The 24,036-nt window shown below is 37.3% G+C and overlaps 1 protein-coding gene across 1 annotated transcript in view; it reads right to left on the reverse strand.

Annotated features, from left to right (window-relative positions):
- The window catches only part of LOC150102465 (uncharacterized), a 71,309-nt gene that overhangs the window by 30,262 nt on the left and 17,011 nt on the right, over positions 1–24,036 (reverse strand). The window contains exons 4-7 of the mRNA XM_090399595.1: positions 23,685–23,834; positions 18,194–18,280; positions 16,749–16,905; positions 869–1,031 (exon numbers count right to left, since the gene is read on the reverse strand). Coding sequence (XP_090255721.1) covers positions 869–1,031; positions 16,749–16,905; positions 18,194–18,280; positions 23,685–23,834 — 557 coding nt within the window. The remainder of the gene's footprint in view (positions 1–868; positions 1,032–16,748; positions 16,906–18,193; positions 18,281–23,684; positions 23,835–24,036) is intronic.

The following is a 24,036-nucleotide window of genomic DNA, read 5'->3' on the forward strand; positions in this document are numbered from 1 at the left end:
AGCAATTAATTGCAGATATCAGACTGGTGAAAATAATAATGGGATCGTCAAATCAATGAATAAAATATATTCAGTTAAGAAACCGTGTCTTTTACTTTATCTTCATTTCATTAAGGTGCATCCCTAGGCAATTATTTTTTATTTTTTTTAATTTTCTAGAAGATGGAGATCAGATATTATCTCTCTTCCTCCGAGACGATTCTAAATATTTTAATTTCTTTCCATGGAAGGATTGGAGAAGTTTCCGTGAAACGAAATCGTTCATTTTTTGAAGCAATCGTGACTTTATTTCTTCAACGATTGAACAAATTCATAAGAATCATGATTTCATTGCATATGAATTGCTCAAAAATCGAAGCCCAAGTTGACTCTTTTCCACTGTTAATTGTTAACTGCTGGGATTGATACGCATTGTTCTGTTTGTATGCATTTTCAAGAATATTTTGGATGAACTTATGGAAAACGTACGAGTAGTTTCTCATAGGAATCATCAAAAAAAAAAAAAAGTTGACACTCACTGAGTACGACAGTAACCTACAAAACATATTGACGTAAATAAATTATTTCGGAAGTATTACGTACAACTGTGAAAAAGGAAAATCTATTGAATGCTATGACCGAAGAAGTACTTTGAAAGAAATTAAAAGAATAAACAAAAAGAAGAGAAATTTTACAACAAAACAATAGTCTCTAATTTTTGTTGTAGTGGGGTAGTTAAGCATATCCCAATAACAGAGACTCTAATGGCAATAATTCTTTTAAGAACATCAATATAAAAGTTCATCTAGTAAACTGGAACAGGTCGTGCAGTCAATTCATAAACCTGAATGGAAAAAAAAAAAAAAAAACTAATGGGCTTTTTACAAACCTTTAGCTTCTTTCTTCTCAATCTGTGGATCCGTGCTGCCAGCTGGATGGTGCCCAAAGTCTCGGAATAATATGCGGGAATCGTCGACACGTGAGCAATCATGGCCACTCTGCACGTCAAGCTTCCCATGGCTTCCCGTAGTAACTGAGTCAGCTTGCTGTCTCTGGAACAGATATAGAACTCGTAAATTAAGTGAGCGCTCAGCGTTCTGTGATCTGGCGATCGTATTTAACAGACGGCGTGGTGTCTCGCACAGAGACAGCTTTATGGAATCACATGACGCGCTATTTGGGATTTGTGTCCGCTCGTCGTAAAAGTTTTGCTATACAGCGAGAATGTCAGGAACTACACAGGTCGCGTGCTCCAAGAACACCGTCCTTAATAGTAACTGTCACGTAATAGCCCATCCTATATCGCAAAAATGGGTTCGTTACTAAGAGGATCAATTTTTCACTCTCGGCTCACTCCTAACCTATCACTCTCCTAAGGTTCATATAAACTATTCAAGATGCCAATATCCTATGACGTTTCTAGGAAAATATTGGTTTTTTTTTTCTTTTTCAGAATGGTATATACCGTGGATTGTACAATATTTTCATTATTATTATTCTAATAAAATTCCGATGATTTAAAATAAATACAACTCGAACTAACCCACGATTGCTACATAAAATTCGAAGTTTAGCGATTCTACGATGCTAAAATTCTGCTCAATTATAGATGTTTATAAACTACTATTTACGAGATGGAAAAAGCAAGTATTTACATTCCTAAATGGACAGAGTCAGTTGCCAATCTTCCTTCTAAGAGGCAAAGCAGTGGGTGGGAAGAGCATCAGTTGTGCGCTCTAAGTCCAAACCTCGTGTACTGATGGAAGATCTAACCATGCATGGTCACATGTTTAATGGGAAACTAAAAAACCAACCTTTCTTCCCGTAAATATGAACGCCAACGATGGCCAATTGATATATATATATATATATATATATATATATATATGTGTGTGTGTGTGTGTGTGTGTGTGTGTGTTCGTGGCCTGATTATTAAATTCTCAAAAAAGCAAGTGAGTCATTTATGATAAATACGAAGGATGGGGGAGAGGCTGGAAAATTCTGATAAACACTTAGAGCAAAAGCAACTGATATAACCACATATCTTAAAACCCTTTAACCCCCATGTTTTATCAAATTGTGATTAAATTTGTTGTTTTTCTTTTAGGATATATAGAAAGACATATCAGAGGTTTTGAAGAAATTCGAGAATTACGAGAACTTCTCAGTACATCCTCCTCCTTGGAACAGTTTTAAATGTTATTTTCATTAGGAAAGCCATATTTACTACGCAAAATAATACCTATTAAGAATAAATCACCCACGGTTTTTTTGTAATTAGAGAAATACCATCGAAAAAAAGAAGCAATTATACAAAATGATGAACGTGCTCTGAGAAGGCCATTACAAACAAAGAATGAATGAGCTCAGTAACAAACCCTTGATGTTAACGTGAGGCACGTCATTTCCTGTTAAGTGGTGTTCTACATTTTATCTTCTACCTTGGTGTTTTCAGCAAGTTTACAGCTAAACTATGTTTTGTAGGGTAATTCCAAAAGTTCTTGAAACTTGCTTTATAATTTATAATATGAAAATGTATGCGTGTCATAATGAATTATCTTATCAGCTCTACGTGCCAAATTAAAGGGCTTGTGCTAGCTAGTAAAACAATACTTTTTAATGTTTGGGTGATTTGTCTGTTTGTTTTGAACGAGTGACCAAAATAGTTTAAGAACTTTTTAATTTACTAGTTCGAACTCGAGACCACTGCAGAATTAAAGGCCAGAATATTGTGAAGTGATTCAAAAGGTATCTAAGACTTATGACGTCACTCTTAAACCTCAGTGCAACAGCAATGTCTCAGGAAACTGCATCAAGCTGTTGAAATTGATCAGAGAACGAATACTCGTACATTGACGGTAGAAATTTGTATTTCGAAGTAAAGTGTACAATGTCTTTCCAAGCTGAAGCTGTAGAAATTGCGCCTGATACTAGAAAAAGCTTATAACTGTAGAAAATTGCTCTCCAGAAGAATTTCATCAAATGAATTATAGCCTGTGATAAGAAGCGGGTCTGTGTCAAGGTTCTGAACACAAAATCAATGGATCAAACCCAGGTACAGGGTTTGATCCATTGAAAGTGGTTCCGAAAAAGGCACGACATCAATTATGACTTAGTTGTTGAAAACATCAGCAATTAGAGCGACTACCTCCAGCGCTTTCCAGACACTGGTCGAAAATGTGGGTCCTCCTTCAAAGAGACGAATTGTACAAAAACAGCGCGAGAAAAAATAAAGGAGCTACAGATGGAACTTCTCTCTCACACGTACACTCACTTACTGTAGACCAAGCATGTGATTTTGATATGTTGTGAATAACTGATCACTTTGTATACGGCACCTTTCTCAATGTCGAGAACTTTTCGTTTTCGAGGACTGAACTGCTTAAGGATAAAGATGAATCAAGAGCATAGAAGATAACTTAGATTTTCAGTTCATTAACTGAATAACTTTCCTTTGATTAACTTTTATGAATTATTTAAAATAAGCACCTTGAAATTCCGAAAATTCTTGGGTCACCTTAACTCTTAATTAAACAAGAATGATTTTGTCAACTTACTTTATCAATTTACTTAATTCCAGAATCAAAACCAAAGTTTTATACTTCTGTGAGCATTTAGATATTTCGCTGCGCTTGAAAGTCACAAAGGTTTCGAATATGGACCATAAAACCGAAAACGAACTTTCAAATCATTCAGCATTTTTATTGCAATACCGAGGCCACTCGCTTAAAATGCCACAATTGCTAGATTTGCTTCAGTATAAAATGAATTTTGAATTCCCTCTATTACAATAGTATCTCATACATTAAAATAGTAGGCCAAGTACAAAGGTAGGAGATTGTCTACAGCTTGAAAGCTACTACCTCACTCAAATTTTTAATAATTGCTTGTACTGTTGTGGTATTCCTCGAATTTCAAACGGACATTTCCAGTAATATGGTCAGCCAAGTAGCCACTTCGGAACTTCAACTAACCCCCTCCCTCGGTATTTGGTTCATTTGTTTTAACTGATGCTTCGCTTCTGACATCATTTTTCATGAAGAAGATAAAACGACAAACACGTGACTGGTTGGGGCGTTGCAATTTTCAGAGATGTCAGCAACCACACAAGAAGTATTCTTATTCCAAATTGGTCAAAAATGATGTCATCTGTAAAAGGTGTTCATGAAGAATGTAACCCACAATATATTCTCCTTTTCACTTTTTTTAATAGATTAGGCAGCGATTAAACCTACAAAAGAACTCCGTTTCAAATTGGATCGAATTAGTTAAATGATGCAATCTGTAAACGTCTCCAGAAGAAAAGACAAGAAACTTCGCTCTTGAAATGTTTTTCGATATTGCGGAGTGCCGTGATGTTTATTATTATTAACTGGATTTCACGTTTCACCTTGTCGCTGGTAGTGTCCTATTAACTGTTTGTGTCTGTACAACTTTTTCGACAGAATCAACTTAGAACCGAAGTCACAGCAGGTCGAATTTTAGTCTTATTGATTCTTTTAATAGTAGTCAAGTGCCAACTCTTGATAAGGCCTCTCCCTCCCATAATCCTCTTTTCTCTCAGTTGAATTAGTTTTATTTATTGACATACTGTAGAGTCAACTGAACAAGCCTCGGTTCGTTCCCAGTGAAAAAGCGGTCATTTTCACGTCCCCCCCCCCCCTCCCGGAAAAAGCCCGCGAAGACAGTTGCGTGATCTGATATTTCTAATGTTTGGATAAGACATCGTTTCAACTTTATCTCCATATCCCATTTGCTTTAATCCATTTCAATCGGTTTTACCATCTTTGAAATAAAGCTGTAACATATGGTGTTTTAAATGTAACTTACATTTCCACTATAGTAATCATCTTATTATGTACAATAAACATTAATATTACCGTTAATAAATTTTTCCTGAGAATATTATTTACTTTTAAAGGATGACAAACACGCTAAGGGATGCGCTAAATTTTATTTAAAATAGTTGCTGAACATTCTTAAACAATAACACTTTTAAACAGCGTAGCTAAGCAACCGAATTACTAAATCAGTTGCCTGGCAACAATGAAAGTAACCTCATTATAAATTTTACACTAATTGTTGCGTAAAATAAAATAAAAAAAAAAAAAACGGTTGCCAAGTGATAACTTACTCGTATGAGTATCACAGAACTAATAATACGCATGCGCAACGCCCATTGCTGTATCAATTTATTTTTTTAGTTACCAAAATCCTTTGATCAGCTGCACCTCTCTTACCAAGTTCTGTTATTGAAACAAATATATTGTAATCTTCTATAACATTATCATAAGGACCTATCAAAAATATCAAAATATTTAAATCCTGTACTCTGCCAAAAAAAAAAAACGTCTTTTACCAAAAAAGAAAAGAAAACGCCTTTCTTTTTGTAGCAATACTTCTTTCGTTTTTCTATCGTCCAATGCTACGCCGAAGGACAAATGAGTGTTATTACGAAGGGAACAAATTTCCTTGACGTAGTACATATGTATTCCTGCATCCGATGCGAATACATTTTATTGGATACAAAACCCAAAATTGTTGGCCGCCTTCTCGATAAACGAATGCACCGTTTGGGGAAGTGGGGGGGGGATAGGAGAGAGAGATTGCAAACTACCTCTACAATCATCGAGAAAAAAAAGGCGCTTTCTGAATACACTCGTACATTCTATTACTTTTCATAGGAATGTTCTCGGAGAAGCCGTGACCATGGCCTTCAAAGGAGAAGAGAGAGGGGGGGGAGGGGCGACATCGCCCCAGGATTCATGGCCAATGTCTGAAAACGCAGACTGCCGGGAGTCTTGCTATTTACCGAGAGAGAGAGAGAGGGAGAAATTCCCTAGCTGAACGTAGATCAATATGAGTCGGCGCACGATTTCCTGTCAGCCGAACTCACGTCTATTGGGCAATCAAGAGCGGGAAGGAAATGAAGTTAGTTGTTGTGTTCGAGTCTTAGTGCTCGCCTTGTTCCATAGGGAGTCTTTCTTCCCCCCCCCACTATCTAAGAGGGGGCAAGAGTTGGATTACAGCATGCATTAATGAAGAGTTAACGCAGATTATCGACATTAAATGGATCACCTAGAAACTTTTATTTATTTATCAGATCGAAGTTCTTTTACGGTCTTTTCTCCCTGGAGTGTAAATTACCTACGATGGACGTTCAGAAATAAATACGGGTATTAAATACACTCCGGAAAACAAATATTTTATGTTTACTTCGTAAGAAATATTTCAAACATTAAAATTTAAAAAAAAAAACTTTAAGAGCATGCAAACCTATTTGTTTGAGGCCGAATCATTTCGCAAAGTTATTTATTGAACCAAGTATTTAGAATATAAATGGGTAATCTATTTAATGAACGTTATTTTTATTTCAAAAGTTTACTTCGTCTCGGAGAACAATCAGCGAGTTCTCAAGGGTACTGTCAGATACGTACAATCGAAATGAAAACTCTGGTGAACAGGCTAGGAAACCGGATTTTTATCGGTAATGGAATACCAAACTACACATGCTAAATATTGTATGTTTTGCGAGTTCTCATTTCATCAGTTTTGTTGTAATATTTTTTTGAATTAGATGCAAACTCGAAATCGAATATATATTTATATTCGAAGTTATGCATAATTCTCCTCCATGAGATTTAGTTCTAAACAAAGTAAACACGCAGTTATCTTGCTAAACTTTTGTAATTGCTGCTAAAGAATTTTAACAAAGATGAAAACATCTCTTTAGTCATATTAAATAAATTTAATATTAACATATCGCAGGATGCAGGACATATATGGCGCAGAGGGTGAAGCTTGACGTTTTTTATATTCCCTGTTGTCTGTTTCGGGAGCAGACAACAGGATGGGAGAGATTTGTGAGCTATTTTAGTTCGCCCTAAGTGGGCAGAGGTGGTTATTCGTCGTTGAGTGTTAGGATGGCTTTCGGTCTTTTATGTTTCCAGTGGTCATTACTGTCATAGTTTCCGGCTTGCTGTATTAGTTGGTTTGGATGCGTAGATGTCTTCATAAAGAATTTCTCGGCTAGGAAGCGTAGTAGTGGAGAGATGTAGGGGATATTTATGTCCCGGTGGATCTGGGCGTTCTGATGAACCACGGGGCGTCCAGTATCATTCGCAAGCACTTGTTCGATAGTCTTTGTAGCTTGAGGATGTTTGTCTTGGAGGTATGGCTCCATGCTGGGGAGGCGTATATAATTGTGGGACGGATCACTGTCTTGTACAGTAGAATTTTATTTCTTGAGCTTAGTTTGCTGTGTCTATTGATCAAGGGGTATAGTTGGGCGATAACTTTTGAAGCTTTGGTGCATGTGCTCTTGATGTGGCTGTAGAAGCATAATCGTTTATCGAGAAGTATTCCTAGGTATTTTGCTTCAGTTTTCCAGGGAATTTTAGAGTTGAACAGGGTGATGTCTCCTTTGGGGGATGCTCGTCTTCTTGTGAAGAATATCGTTTTGCTTTTCTGGGGATTTAATTGTAGTCGCCAGTCTTTAAACCATTTTTCTAGATTCAGGATAGTGTCTTGTAGTTTTTTAGTAACGAGATGTGGTTGGCGAGATCTGGCTAGAATAGCCGTATCGTCTGCATAAAGGGCGATGGTGGATGTAAGAGGATTTTGAGGGATGTCTGCCATATAGATGTTGAACAGGATCGGGGCTAGCAGTGATCCTTGAGGAACTCCAGCGAGGATTTTCCGTTGGATTGAGACTATTTCATTGATTTTGACTTGCATCCTCCTGTTGGAGAGGTATGATTTGATCAGGTGTATCATGTTTAGTGGAAGGTTAGCGATGATAAGTTTGTAGAGGAGGCCTTGGTGCCAGATCTTATCGAAGGCCTTTGAGATGTCTAGAAAGACGGCTCCAGTGTGTTGATTCCAATTAAATCCTGTGGTGATATATTCTATCAGTCTATGGATCTGTTGAGTGGTACTGTGATTTTGACGGAAGCCAAATTGTTCTTGTGGAATGATATTTAGTTCGTTGACATGATCTTAGAGTCTGATTTTCTCAGCTATTTTCCCTAAGTTGGATAGAAGGCTGATGGGACGGTAATTTTCAGGTAGGTGTGGGTCTTTGCCTGGTTTGTGAATTTTGTGAATTGGGATGATGTCAGCTATTTTCCATGACTGAGGGAAGTGCTGCCATTTGAGGATGGAGTTTATGATGTTTGCCAGATGTACTATGGCTTTGCGTGGTAGTGCTTTGATGACTTGGTTAGTGATGCCGTCAGGACCTGGGGCTTTTCTGATCTTGAGATGGTTGATGATGCCGATTATTTCGGTAGGTGAGGTAGGCATTATAGGGCTTGGATTGACATCGGGACGATTTACTGTGAACCTGACTTTACGATGGATCTTGCATACATGGCTGATGTTTAGGTTCTCATATGCAGGACTGCATTGTTTCTCTAGGTTTCTTGTTATGGCTTCGGCTTTGTCAGCATCTGTGTATGCAAGGTGCTTTTCTGCTTGCAGAGGGGGGGGGATTTGCGCTTGTTCCTGAGGTTGTTTAGGAATTTCCATATGGAATTATCTGCTGTGGAGCTGGAGGTGAGCTTGTTGTCCTATTATTGATTCCTGTGGTTCTGGAGAGCTTCTCCGACAGATTTGTTTAATCTGTTGAGGGCTGTTTTGTCCTGGAGCACGAGTGTTGTGATATCTTTTTCTTTGTCTGTTTTTTCCCTTATTAAGTGCCTGATTTCTTCCGGGAGACGATTTTGTTTGTGGGTAATCGTGGATACTGTGGCTGCTGTTATGGCTTTATTGATTTGATTGGTGAGGTTCTTTATTGCCATGTCTATTTCTTCCTTGGCTTTTATATGGAGAACCGGACCAGTGCGTTCTGGTAGCACTTTCCTAAGTTTCTCCCAGACAATGGAGGTTTGGAGGGGAGGTGACTGGTCTTTGTTCCCTAACTACTTAGGGATCAAAGTAGTTAGGGAACAAAGTAGATGATAATTCGTTCAGTGCTTGAATGCTGTACTGGTATTTGATGTTGTGTAGGATGGCGATGTCTAGGATGTCGGCTGTGCCAGTTGGGCTGTGGTGAGTTGGTTCAGTGGGTCCTATTACGACAGCGTTGTTTAATCCTGTGTAGCTGAAGAGGATACGGCCATTTTTATTTGTGGTTCTGCTGTTCCAGGAGGGATGTTTGGAGTTTAAGTCCCCAGCGACGATGATGGATTCATTTATGCCTAGTACAGCATCCAAGTCAGAAAATAGCAGGGTCTTAGCAGGGGAGTTGTAGGCGGCGTAGATTTTAAGTCTTCCAGTTGAATTTGTGTGGACTTCGACACCGGTGAGTTCTAGGTTGGAGGTTGAGGGGGGGGGTGAGTATTCCATTGTGCCTGATGCAGTTCCTGATAAATATGGCTGTGCCACCACCACCTCTGTAGTCCAGTCGGTCGTTTCTGTATAGTGTGTAGCCTCTCAGTTTTGGATTGTCTGCAGGTCTTAGATGAGTTTCATTAATTAGGATGATGTCAGGGTTGTATCTGTGAGAGAATTCTTGAAGCTCCAGTGTCTTGTTTTTTAGGCCATTGGCGTTCCAAACGGCGATCTGTAGTGAGTCTGGGAGTAATCTAGTTTTATTCATTAACAAGCATTGATAATATGGTTTGAGTTTCTTTTAGAAAACTTTTGTGGAGTTTGGTGAAGGGTTTGACTTACTGAAGTCTTGAAGCATGTTTGCCAATGAGGCTGTGATGACTGTTGTCATGTTTGGAAGAATTTGGTCCTGCTGGATATCTTTGGATGAGCGGGCTACTTCGGCGTATGTCCTGCTTCTACGGTGGCTTTCCAGACTGTTGGTATTTTCCATTTGTGAGATCTGGTATTTTGTTGTCTTTTGTTGGGTGTCAGGCAACTGGGGAGCCGTCAACTCTGGTGCCTGTGGGCAGGGTTGAGAGATCTGTTTTCTTTTGTTGTCTGTTTCATTCTTAGGGTAGTGACTGCAGCCTCTGTAGTTTGCCGGGTGGGGCCCCCGCAGTTCGCTGGTGAGGTCCTGGGTTTTGAGCAGGTTGCTGTGGGGTGGTTTTGCCCACATTTGAAGCATTTGTAGTCTGCTCTGCAGAGTTTATGTGCGTGTCCGTACTTCTGACATCTGTAGCACTGGCCCGACGTGGCTCTTTTCCTTAGTGGTTCTGTTGTGATTTTCAAACCACAGATCGTTGTTATGTTGTATATGTTCTTGTGTGTGTTGGGTATCTCAACGAGTACTAGGGGCATTGGACTCTTGTCAGCCCGTAGCATTCTGCAAACCTTGACAGGTGGGAGATCGTGCAGGCAGAGGTCTTCAGTAATTTCATCTGTGCAGATGTTTTCTGTTACCCCCTGAGTACAACTTTTAGGTTTTTCTCCGACTTCAGTGAGTAAGTATGATATTTAATATTTGACTCATCCATGGTTTTTGTGAAGAGTCCGTAGTCGCCTACTGTGGCAGGCTGGATTTTAACTCCGTCGTCTACGTTTTTTGCCCATGAATAGGCAATTTGATGGTTTTGCATAATAGGCTTAAGGGCCGTCCAACGTTATTTTTCCTGTAGAACAATTGGAGGAACTTTTTGCGTTGTTGGGAGGTCAGTGTTGGGGTTATCTTCTTCCATCCCCTCGTTTATCTGAGTGTCCGCTGTTTTACGTTTTTTCCGAGCATGGGTTTCTGAATCATGTTTTGGAGTGGGAGCAGAGATTATCAGGTTCGTCTTCCCTTCTTCCCCTGGTGTTGAGTTGTCCCATTCTGTGGAGTCGTCTGTCGCTGAATATGGGTTTAGAAACCCTGGCCACTCTACCTCAAATTTCTTCAACAGTTTTTTGAGGAGGTCGAGCGCCAGCTTCTTATCCAACGATTGGATAAAGTCATCGGGAGTTAAACTGTTCGTGTTTAAAATATTCGAATATATGCTTACCTAAGCTGGATCTCAAGGACTTCCGTATAGCGTATAAACACAAAATACATCACACTAAAGGACTATCGCGAGACCGCAATCAACACTCAAAACACACTCGAATGACAATGAACAACGCGACTTGGAAATATAGACTTTACGGGGAATTCTCATGAGAAACGAGGTCTTTACATGTTCCCACGCTAGCTATTCCGCGATCACACTCGCAATGACCAGACCTATCTCTGAAAAAATCTCTCATCCGACCTGATTCACTAAACCATTAACAACCGAGATTTGAACTCACAGCCTGCACTATCTATATCATCCAATTAACATATCATCATGATCATCCTTATAAGGACTAGCTTAAAGGGGCGATGCAAGAATGCTTTTCATCTTCCCCGTTATCTGTAGAGGACAGTGTAAGGATAAGGTGTTATTGAGCTATAAAGCTCTGATCATGGCAAGAGGGGTAACAGCAATAGCCGAGCCTTAGTTAGAACTTCATTGGCTACAGCACTGCCATCCATTACCCTCCAAGGGTACCAATTTTAGTCGCCTCGTACGACATGCATTAGCTACATATGCTATTCTTATCCCTGCAACCACACAGGTATCATGATCATCCTCCTTATAAGGACTGGCTTAAAGGGGCGAAGCAGGAATTCTTTTCATCTTCCCCGTTATCTGTAGAGATAAGGTGTTATCTTTAATATCTCAATAATTGAGCTATTAAAGCTCTGATCATGGCAGGAGGGTAACAGCAATAGCCGAGCCTCAGTTAGAACTTCATTAGCTACAACATGCCATTCATTACCTTGTGTTTAAGTAAAGGGGTAAAATCTCAAAAAATCAGACGATCTCTAGGCCAGTCATTCGTGGGCGAAAGACCGTCCAAATCTCCGCGTTGGTTCCACTCAGTGAAACCGACCAGAACCAATCATTCCGAAGAAAATAATTCACCGACAAGAACCCCTCAGCGGGCCGTGCCGGAGAACACTTTCCCCGAATACTCAAATTGCTCCCTTAAGGCAAAAACCCTAAGAGAGCGAACTCTCGAAACTCATCAGAGTAATAGCAACAGCCGAACCTCAGTTAAACTTCATTGGTACAGCATTGCCATCCATTACCCTCCAAGAGTATTGGATTGAATGAATCATTCATCATGATCATCCAACAACAACAACGTTACTGGCTTGCTGGGTGAAGCATAAAATGCTTTTTATTTTCCCCTTTATCTGTGTGGAGAAGCTTGATGGGGGAGGTTGTGAGACTTATGCTCGCACTTTGTGAACTATGGAGTTAGCTCTGTTCTGCTGAAAGCAGGATTGCCTTGGGTCTTTTGTGTTTTTGATAGTCATGTTCACTATAACTGGAAGCTTGTCTGATTAGTGGATTGGGATGAGAATGTGCCTTGCTGAAGAACTTTTCCGCATGGTCATGAAGGAGAGAACGGATGTCAGGGGTTCCGGTTTCTCTGTGGATCTGCGTGTTTCTGACGAACCATGGGGCGTCTAAGATCATCCGCAGGCATTTGTTTTGTATCCTCTGTAGTTTCTGGATGTTAGATTTGGATGTGTGACTCCATGCCGGGGATGCATATGTGATTACAGGTCGAATTACCATCTTATATAATAACAGCTTGTTGCGTTTATCCAATTTGCTGTTGCGATTGATCAGGGGATAGAGTTGGGCTATGGTTCTGGATGTCTTTGTGCCTATGAGCTTGATATGGCTGTTGAAATTTAGCTTTTTGTCTAGCTGCACTCCAAGGTATTTGGCTTCTGTCTGCCATGGTATCTTTTTTCCGAGAAGTTCAATATCATCTTGGATGAAGGCTTTGCGTCTGGTGAAGAGTATAGCTGAGCTTTTGACGGGGTTTACTTGTATCCTCCAGTCGGAGAACCATTTCTCTAGCTTTGTGATAGTATCCTGGAGACGACTGATGGCCAGGTGTGGGCGGAGAGATCTTGTCATTATAGCTGTGTCATCAGCATATAGGGCTGTGATGGTAGTCCTCAGGTTCTGTGGAATGTCAGCCACGTAGATTGTGAAAAGTAAAGGAGCCAAAAGAGATCCCTGAGGTACTCCTGCCAGGATTTTGCGCCTAGTTGAGATGGTGCCATTTATTTTTATCTGCATGGATCTGTCAGTGAGGTATGATTTTATTAGACGGGTAAGGTTTGTTGGAATGTTGGCCTGAATGAGTTTATAGAGTAATCCTTGATGCCATACCTTATCAAAGGCCTTGGCAATATCCAGAAAAACTGCAGCTGTGTGAAGGTTCCAGTTGTATCCTTGAGTGATATGCTCCACTAGTCGGTGTATTTGTTGCACTGTGCTGTGCATACGGCGGAAGCCGAATTGTTCGTTTGGAATTATTCCTAATTGGTCTGATTTTTCTTGTAGTCTTGAAAGGATAATTTTTTCAGCAATCTTTCCCAGGTTGGAGAGCAGGCTTATTGGACGGTAGCTTTGCGGGAGTTGCGGATTGTTTCCTGGCTTTTTTATTGGTATGATGTCTGCTGTTTTCCATGTAGAGGGGAAGTGTTGTATCCTCAATATTGCATTGGTTATGTTAACCAGGTGCATAATAGCCTTTCTAGGAAGTAATTTGATGATTCTGTTAGTAATTCCATCTGGCCCTCGAGCTTTTTTGTCGTTTAGATGCTTTATGATGTTGGTTATTTCAACTGGAGTAGTGGGGGTGATGCTGGTTGGTTTGTCTTCGGACTGATTTAAGGTACGCTTGACCTGCTGGTGGACTTTATATATGTGGGTGATGTTTATATTATCATATGATGGGCTGCATTGTTTTTCTAGGTTTTCTGCTATTGCTTCTGATTTTTCTTTATCAGTGTGCGCCGTTCCATGAGCAGTTTGCATGGGCGGTAGGGGATTGTGTTTAGTGCGCAGAATCTTCAGAAATTTCCATATTGTGTGATCTTCAGGGTTGAGTGATGATAGTTTATTGTCCCAATCCTGATTCCTGTGGATTTGAAGTGCTTTTCTGACTTGGTTGTTCAACTTGTTCAGAGTGTTCTTGTCCTGTGGGGCTCTTGTGTTGTGGTATCTTTTCCTGGCTTTGTTTTTTGTTCTGATGAGGTCCATTATGTTTTCTGGGAGCCGACCGGATGGGTGGTTGGTTGTGGTTTTGGTGACTGCTTCTAGTGCTTTTATAATTTGGCTTGTTAAATTGCTTATTGCTTCATCTATGTCTTCTTTTTTGTGGATGATTGGTACAGGACCAATGTATTCTGGTAGGATTTTAGCTAGCCTATCCCACGATATGAAGGTGTGCTGGTGGGCCAGTTGATCTTGTGTGCCAAGTTTGATCAGGATTGGGTTGTGATCGGATGATAGTTCATTGAACGTCTCTAGTTTGTATTGATAACTAATGTTTCTAAGGATAGCTATGTCAAGTACATCTGATCTGCCATGAGGGCTGTAATGAGTGTGCTCAGTGGGTCCTGCTACCACAACTGAGTTAAGTGTTGAATAGTTGTGTAGTATGCGACCACTTCTGTTGTTGGTGGTGCTGAACCATGCTGTGTGTTTGGCATTCAAGTCACCTACTATGATGGTGGGGTCTGTGGTGCCGAGGACTGCATCCAGGTCTGTTGTCAGTAGAGGATTGCTTGGTGAGTTGTAGGCAGCAAATATCTTGAGGCTTCCAGCATTGTTTGTGTGGACTTGTATTCCTGTGGTTTCCAGGTTTGTAGTCTGTGGGTTGGATATGACATTGTGGTGGAATCATGATCATCCAATTAGTGCTATATAATATGAACTTGAGTTATACTAGATAGTTTATGGTGTCTCTTAAAATATTCGTTATTAAAGAGTTTTATACAATCCTTTTAAAAGAAATTTATATTTTAACATAAAATTAAAAATGTACAACATTTATTTATAATACTCAGATGTTTTGTCACACGCATATACTGCATAATACAATAGTACATAAACACATATCTTTTGCTCTCTTCAGAGCAAACATGAATACGGCAAATCGTATCTTACGCGGAGTCATGATTTTCCTCCGATTAAATTTTTGAGGACTTTGGAAGGGAATTCAAGAGGTTCTTCCTCGCATAAAAACAGATAAACAGGAGAACACAAACAGTTGATAGACATAAACCGATACTCATGACCTTAGCTGTCTCACTATAAAATAAACAAACAAGAATTCAAAGCATCTTTGGCTTTGAATTTCATCTGAAAGGCTGCAAAACTTACAGCACTGAGACTGAATTATGGGTTAAATAATCCCGAAATTCCTATCTATGGACCAAACTCGGAACTTCTGCAAGTCTCCAGAAAGCATGGGGTGGTATCACACCGGGCGATGAAAGTCATCTACCACCTAAATTTCACAAACACCACTGTCACGTTGAAATTCAAACCAATCCAACGGGCTATCTACGATGTATTTAAGTGATTAAATATGAATAGAATAAAGAAATTGATGAAGTATGGCTAAAACAAAGCATCGATATTTTGTTTGACTGGTAACAATCAGATTCCAACTCATGTTAACCAGACTGAGCACGCGACTTTTTGAGTGAGATCTACTACTGCATAACGTTGTTAACCATCATTAATTGTTTATTGCTCCGTTTTTTTTTTATCCTTGCATTTGATTATTTGAACAAGAATCATTAAATGAAAACCAAAGCGAGTGAGTAAATTTGTAAATGCATTAACGGTTGTGAACTGTCCGTTATTTAATATCCAGTGATGCTCGTCTTACAACTCTTTTCCATACTTGTGTTGTCAGTTTCCTTTCCCGTCGTGCATTGCGTGTCATCGTGGATCATTTTCTCTCATCCGATTTCTTCACCAATGTCAGGTTACTCCATGACTTTCATCCATCTTTTGGAAAAATGGAATTAATTTGGAATTACTGCCAAGGCTATGAGGCCCGTGTATTATAAATCCTAAATCTGTTAAACTTTAGAATTCTGTTCCCGAATTTGGAGTGCTGCACTAAAAAACTCCCTAAGTATACTGGATGCTATCTATTGTTCTCTTCTTGATAACATCAAGTATACTTAGGGAGTTTTTTTGTGCAGTACTCCACATAAATTCCGTCCCCATAGCACTATGTTTGTGCATGATGTTTTTCTAGGCGTATTTTCATGGGAGCTACTCCACTGACCTGATCACCTTTAAGCAGATGTATAAAGATTAACCAACAACCACCTTTAGCGGTTGCTGGTTAATCTTTATACACCGTTTAGTTCCAACCATATCGCACCAACTTCTTATCTCATTTCCTTCATTCCATCTAACTTGTCCACGCTGGGCACTGTCGTGTCATAGATTTGGAAAAAAAAAGTTTATACGAAAAAAGGAATGATAATATTTTAAACCATACAACATTGTTGCTTTACATTTTAATAAAACTTACATTGCTATTAAGTATTTTAATAATGAACGTAGACATTATTAATAAATATTTTAAACAATACATTAATAGTATTAATATACGTTGTTTTTAACTTTTAAACCATACAACATTGTTGCTTTACATTTTAATAAAACTTACATTGCTATTAAGTATTTTAATAATGAACGTAGACATTATTAATAAATATTTTAAACAATACATTAATAGTATTAATATACGTTGTTTTTAACTTTTAAACAATGTATTGTTTTTTACACTATTATTTAATTTTTAAATAATACACATGTAGTCATTATTAAATACATAAATAACTTTTAGGCATTGTAACTAGATAACCTTATCAATGACACGGTTACCTAGCAACCATGAATTTTTTTTTTTCTTAATTTAAAATGTGATCAATTGGTCGTTTTTAACTTAAACTAGATTTTCTGAGACAACTTTTAAATTAAACTAAAACAACTTACTTGTAAGGCACGTGCTTTTGTCCATTAAAAAGAGCTAAGATGACATTTCCTAATGCAGATAAAGACAAGCATCCACCACTGCTTCCATCTCTAGCTTTCGGCTGTTTCTCGCAACTTCCAAGATCAAACAAGTGCAGTCGACTTCTCCCTCCAGCTACTATAAGAGAACAGATGTCACCGACACAGAATGATTTCCGTGGTAAGTCATGGAAATATAATTCACTTATGACATGAGACCGTTGAGCGGTCATCATCTATTCACATAAAAGCAACTACACTTCTCTGGGTGTATTCGGTGAACTCAAGAAAATCGGTAGAATCATTCTTAAGATTTGTAAAAGAATGCTCAACAAAGTTGCGACTCTTTCTATGTAAATGAAACCTAAATCCCCTCCCCTTCCCCATTAACTGATATTAATATTTCTGCCGTAGCTTCCAGTCATGTTTTTGAATTTTTATGATAGGTGGCGCTCGAAACACTGATGACTATATCCGGCTTTAAAATAATGAGGGATTTATTATCTCCTTAACTTAGTTTACTGATTACTATATGTTTATGCCATACTTGACTAAATATTATACCGTTTCTATTCATATAAATATAACTTCTATGTTATATTTTCACAGGGAAGTTAACATCGAACAAATGACATAAATAATCTCCCATTGCTTGTGATTGTTAGTCAAGATATTAAGCTAACTGCGTAGTTAGAAAAACTATATAATTCTCAACCGACTATTTTAGCATAATCTCGAGCAAGAATCTTAAAACTAAATAAAATTGAAGTGTTCTACCAATTAGTCAATCTTAGTGTTTACGTTTTGAATACTTGGGAAAAAAACAATGCTAGTGGTTGCCTGCCGGTAAAACTGCAAAAGGATATGCATTTTTAACAGAATATCAGAACTATTTCCCTTTCACGCTATTTAGTACTCAAAACAACATAATCGAGAATGGTTTTTGTCCACCAGGTGGCATAACTGACGCTCTGGGAAACGGTAACTGGAAAGCGGTAGCAATCCTGCTGTAACGCTTCCCCCCCCCCCCCGGTAATAAAATGTCTCCATACAGGAATATTGGCGGTTTATACATGTTTATTTAATAGTGGTTTGTTACCTCAACAAGTGAAGATCTTATTGCGTATAAAAAATTTACGAATTATAAAAATTATTTTTATATCAGAATGAAGGATATTATGGATCCAGCTATATTTTATAGCAAAATATTTATAGCTTAAAAAGTTTAAATTTTAATTCTAAAAATAAGGAGTAACATCGAAAGAGTAAAATGAGAAGGAAATTTTAAACCAATTTGTTTCTCAAAGTCCATCAGAGAGGATTTGAGTTTACAAATTGCTGTACTAAGCTCATTAACGTACTTGACTGCGATAGCCTCGCGACATTAATGGATTAATAAAGACTTATTAGGGAAACGTGTTACTCACCTCCACCTTTGCTGCCCTTCTCCACCCTGTACTGGTATACATGAAGGGTAAAGAGGAAGTGAGAGTTGCGGCCTTCATCCTCACCATCTGCAAAGGAATAAGATCATTCACAATATGTTGCAGCTGCAAATACATGGCACATAACAAAGATGCTGAAAACAGAACAAATGCCAAAGGAATACTTCGCAAATTTCACATCTAAATTTATTATAGTATGTTAATAAGTACTTGATATATTTAAAAATTATTTCGACAGATATGACAATGTATGCTTCTTAAGAAATTTTATTTTTCTTATAAATAATAATGCAACTTATATGTTATTAAAATTTTAAATATTTTTTAAATTCTAAAAATAGGTCATACACCTTTAAATATTCCACATAATACTATTACAATTATTTTAATAAAATCATAGTAAATTATGATGGGCTAGATTGATTCATCCAATCCAATACCCTTGGAGGGTGATGGATGGCAATGCTGTAGCCAGTGAAGTTCTAACTGAGGCTCGGCTATTGCTTGTTACCCTCCTGCCATGATCAGAGCTTTAATTGCTCAATACCACCTTATCCCTACACTGTCCTCTACAGATAACGGGGAATATGAAAAGCATTCTTGCTTCGCCCCTTAAGCCAGTCCTTATAAGGACTATAAGTAAATTATGATATGGCCAGTTGGAGGATGACCAACCGTGAAATGCGGTCCCTTGGATAGCAATGCTGTAGCCAATGAAGTTCTAACTGAGGCTCGGCTATTGCTGTTACCCTCCTGTCATGATCAGAGCTTTAGTGGCTCAATAACACATTATCCCTACACTGTCCTCTACAGATAACGGGGAAGATGAAAAGCATTCGTGCTTCGCCCCTTTAAGCCAGTCCTTATCTTTATAAGGACTAAGTAAATCATGAATTTCGTTAGTCATACTTGATTTTTTTTTTCAAATACTATCGGATTTAATTTCCTTTCCTGAACAAAAACAACTGTACTTATTCCATAAACCAACTGATAAGTCTGGAAAAAAAAATTCCACTAATCGGTGATTAGAGTCGAAAATTCAGAATCTTGACGTTTATACATCATATTTTTAATTATTTCCTAAGATTTAGAAATGAGAAGTTCTGAATTTTTATTGTTGATTAATAGTGAAAAGAAATTAAACACTGTAGTAAATATTTAACTTTTTAAACTAACAGTTTAGTTTAACAATTAGGAACCAGAGTTTATCGTAATTCTGAATGTAAAGTCATGTTAGATGATTTACACTTTAAAAGATGCTTTTTATATAATTTTATTTGATAATACATTTTATGTTCTCACTTAAACCGTTAGAAATTCCTGTTAAAATCAGTAACAAAATCAATTTTTTACAATAATTAGAAAACATATTATTAAAAATATAAGTTAACAATATTTTGTTTGTTTATATCCAAGAATCTTCCTCCAGTGTTTTTTTTTTCCTCAGAATTCTTAAAACTGAGGAAAGCTGTTTGTGCTAATTCAGAGATGCAAGATTTTGTCTTTTGAAAGAATTTGCAGTAGTATAGAAGGGGGAAAAATTCTTTTGGCTACTACAATTCTCTCCAAAATAGATAAGAAAAAAATAAGCTGCACGCTTTAAACTGTTTGATTCAATAATGAATAGAAGAAATCGTTCCTTTTTTTGTCTCTGAATATTTTACTGATTGATACACTGGCTGCTTAATTTAAAATTTCTTTTGCATGTTAACAACAATTTATAAGATTTCTAATTTGAAATCTTATAAATTAAAATTCAGTTGCAAGCTGTGTGTGTGTGAGAGAGAGAGAGAGAAAGAGAGCTTTCTTATAATTAATATTTAAATTACTGTACACATTTTACTTATTTTGGAATAAATGTATTTTTAAATGAAGGCGTTAGTTAATTTAATTTAAATTAAGAACCATTCAGTTAAAATAACAGTGGATAGTTAACATGTATATAGAGCCTCCGTAGCTCAGCTTTATCATAATATATATATATATATATATATATATATATATATATATATATATATATATATATATATATATATATATGGCTAAAGTGAGTCTGTAAAAGAAGTGTCATTTATCAACAGCCTTAAGAATTTGAGGGAGGCCTTGGATGTACCAGCCCATACATGAGAGTTGAATTCGTACAGAGTAAATAGCTGTTTGGAAGTGAAGAACCGTCTTGAGTGGAAACGGATGCCAAGTTGAACGCTGATTATGCTATAGAAGTGGTATGATTGTGCAGGATGCCATAAAAGGTTTGCAGTAAAAGTCCGAGAAAAGAGATTTGGTCTTCATTGTTCAGTTCAGTATTATTAAAAGTATGCGGAGAAGATTTAAGATATTTTCTACTGGAAAACTAAGATGTTTTCAATCAAATGATGAGTTAGCCGGTCTCATACGGAGATCGAAGGTTTTCTTTCCCAGAAACTAAGGTATTTCTTTCTTCAAAACATGCAAACCAACCCCGTTAACACACAAATGTACAGGCATAAATTCTTGCCCTTAAGGGGATGCAGAAAGGAGTGTGTTGGTTGCATTAATTTGCCGTGACCTATAATGAGGGGACTCAACCCATCCTAAGGAACTGATGGAATGAGGAAGAACACGTATATAAATAAAACCCGATTAAAAAAAAATTACTATCATATTTTTTAGATAACCGTCTCCTAGATCACTTTTGATAAAATGTAGACTTCGACAAAAAAATCCTAAACCTATTGTTCTTCCCATAAATCTTCGTGTTTTAAGGGGGAAAAAACGAAATAAATTTCTAAAACTATAATTGTACACACTTTTAAGGAAGTACTGATCATTCCAGAAAAACCCGATAAAAATTTGGTCTAATCCTGGAAATACTGCTTTTCATTATCGCAAGGAAAAATGAAAGAAGTATTTGGGAATTTAAATATTAGAACCACACACAACAAGGCAGACAGCAAAATTTTTATTTGCTCACATAAGGTTTCTATTCTAAAATGGAAGCTTTATTTACAGCAATGAGCTTTGTTCTTGGCCTGATCGATTAATTCAATAATCGATAGAATAATCTCAGGAAAATCTAGCCATGCTCCACGATACCTTCCTGTTCAACTAAAAAAAAAAGACGCTTTATACGATTACCAATACATTTTTTCAATAAACAAAGAAGAACAAAACACATCAAGTCATCAATTGTAATCCTAAACACAACCTCATCTTCTTTTTACTTCTTAAAATCAACCTTGAGGTGCGATTATAATCGGGATGTTTGCGATCAGTCATAGCCGAAAACAAAATCACCATAATGATTTGTTATGAATGAATTATGTAGTTCCCATATATGTTTTTATTAACGATAGATCAGGTACACGATAAAGGGAACTGTTGTCATAGCAACCAACGTTAAAGGATAAGAATAGAATGTGCACCAGGTGCAAACGACCGAACCAAATATTCTTCTTGTTCTTTTGGATTAAGAAAGATAAATGTTGTGTGCTTTAAAACCCGCCTTTTCCTTCGGACCGAATTTAATTAGTTTACGAAAAATTATAGTTTTACTAAACATTAAGACAATTACTGGTTTTCATGGGTTTCCGTAACCATTTATGAAGATGAGCAAACATCGGAACTCTCACCGTTGTGTCCGTACGTGGCCCTGACACTCTTATTATGCGGCGGCGTTGCTGAAACATTTATTAATGATGCTAGCAAATCATTTATTTCCGTTACGTCAAAACAAAGTGATAAAAAACTTTCTCATTGCATTTAATAATGTTTCAGCGAAATATTCATTGCGTTAGTTATGACGCTAACATTATCTTGATGTTTAATTTATCTTTGCCATCCTTTTGTTTGTGTCTGTTTACGACACCAGCATTTAACTCCCCGTGTTTAAAGGTTGCTTAGAAAATTGTTTTGTGTGGCCAAGACGCTTTATCAATGACATCTGGGACCTCCCTGAGTATTACATCTGTATTTTGTGTAACAGTGCTGCTGGCTTTACATTTTAATTTACCGAACCTTTTCTACCCTTCGTCAGGATAAAAATAATCTTATTTAAGCTCCTTAACTGTACCGCGAACTAAATAAAAGAAGTGATTCATATGGAAATGTTGTTATCTGAACAGTGCATGACATTAGCTTGAAAACCAATGTATGTAAATAAAGACTACCTCTGGCTTATTGTTCAAGTGAAAACAGAGGAACTCGGCACATCAAAATCAGATCGAAAGAGCCTCCTTTTCACTATAACAAACTGGACTTTCTTTTCGTGAAGAAACTGTAGGATTATAATATTAATTTAATTGTACTATTCAATTAGCAGACAGTTACCGATGTTGCACACAAAGTAAACGTTTGGAAAAATTCTAGCTATGTTTAAGTATGTTGTTTTTATACGCATAAAAGGTTGTTTAAGTGTGGTCGTCAATACACTGAGTAAAGATAAACACCATCCTCTAATTCGCATTGAATTCAGTGAGGTATAAGAAAAGTTTCTATTTTGCATCATAGATCAGTCTATATATTTCTTTTTTCTACTTTCCTACCAAATATTTTCTTACAAATATATTTACAAACCAAATATATATATACATACATACATACAACCTTATAAGGATATCTTCCCCTTTATCTGTAGAGGACAGTGTAGGGATAACGTGTTATTGAGCTATTAAAGCTCTGATCGTGGCAGGAGGGTAACAGCAATAGCCGAGCCTCAGAACTTCATTGGCTACAGCATTGCCATCCATTACTCTCCAAGGTTATTGGATTGAATGAATCAATCAGCATCTCACGGTCGATTGATTCCAATCCTTGTTCTACATACATACAACATTCCTAAGCCAAAAAGTTAAATTAATCATAAGTGAACTTTTGATAGGTGCATAATCAAAGACTAAAATGTAATCCTGAAATATTTTAATCTGGAATAAATAAAATAAAAAATAGCATATTATAGATCCATCCATATTTTATAACCAAATGTCGAATTTACCAGAGAACATATTGGAATATGACCTCTGACGTTACAGTTGCTTAGGCAAGAACTCTGGCCAGGAGCCCGTATTTTCGCTTTTTATTGGTGCCTAAATTCACTATCACAGTAATCTTATGTAAGATTACTGTGATACTATTGGTTTATCTGTATTTTATCCAGATAAACCAATAATATATTTTATTTTAATTCATCAGATTCCATTTCATCAAACAAAAAAATGAAAGTTATGCAAATAAATTCTATTAAATTAATTTACATCATTAATCACTAATTTAAACATTAATGAAGAATTTTCAAACGTACTCCAACTGATCGTTTTAATATTAAAAATGAAACATTCCGAAATACAAATATCATTTCCAGTCTGTAAGTGGGATCGGTAGAATTAAATCTTCCAATAAGCCCCTGGAGTGGTACTTTCATTGTAAAACAGCAAAGTAATACGGCAAAGTTTACTCTGGAAAATTACAAAAGCAATTGAAGGAATTATTTATTTACCTGTGACTCTAGAAGCAACTGCAGCGTCCAAGAGATATGCTGTCTTTTCAGCAGTTGGTGCTCGGAGTTCACTCTGGTTCATGAGTTGAGTGCCAAACACAGGATCGTCCCTCAGGTATACTCCTGGAGAGGTTCCACTCCCTTCCGTCCCTAAAGATGAGGCCAAACGCAAAGATTGAGTGCGGTCATTAGTAAAATGGGCTGTGTTTTAGTGCTCTTAATTATCTTAATGTCAAGTTTCTCTAAAGCTCCTTTGGGATTTCTTTTCGTAGTTTGTAGTCTTAATTTTGGTAGTGTTTCGCAGTCATCCCGTTAAGTGAGTGACCTTTGAGAAGAAGGAAACATTTGAAAC

Source organism: Typopeltis vanoorti, chromosome 10, assembly GCF_054136105.1.
Source record: "Typopeltis vanoorti isolate ZY-2024b chromosome 10, IOZ_Tvanoo_1.0, whole genome shotgun sequence".
NCBI classification, from domain to species: domain Eukaryota; kingdom Metazoa; phylum Arthropoda; class Arachnida; order Uropygi; family Thelyphonidae; genus Typopeltis; species Typopeltis vanoorti.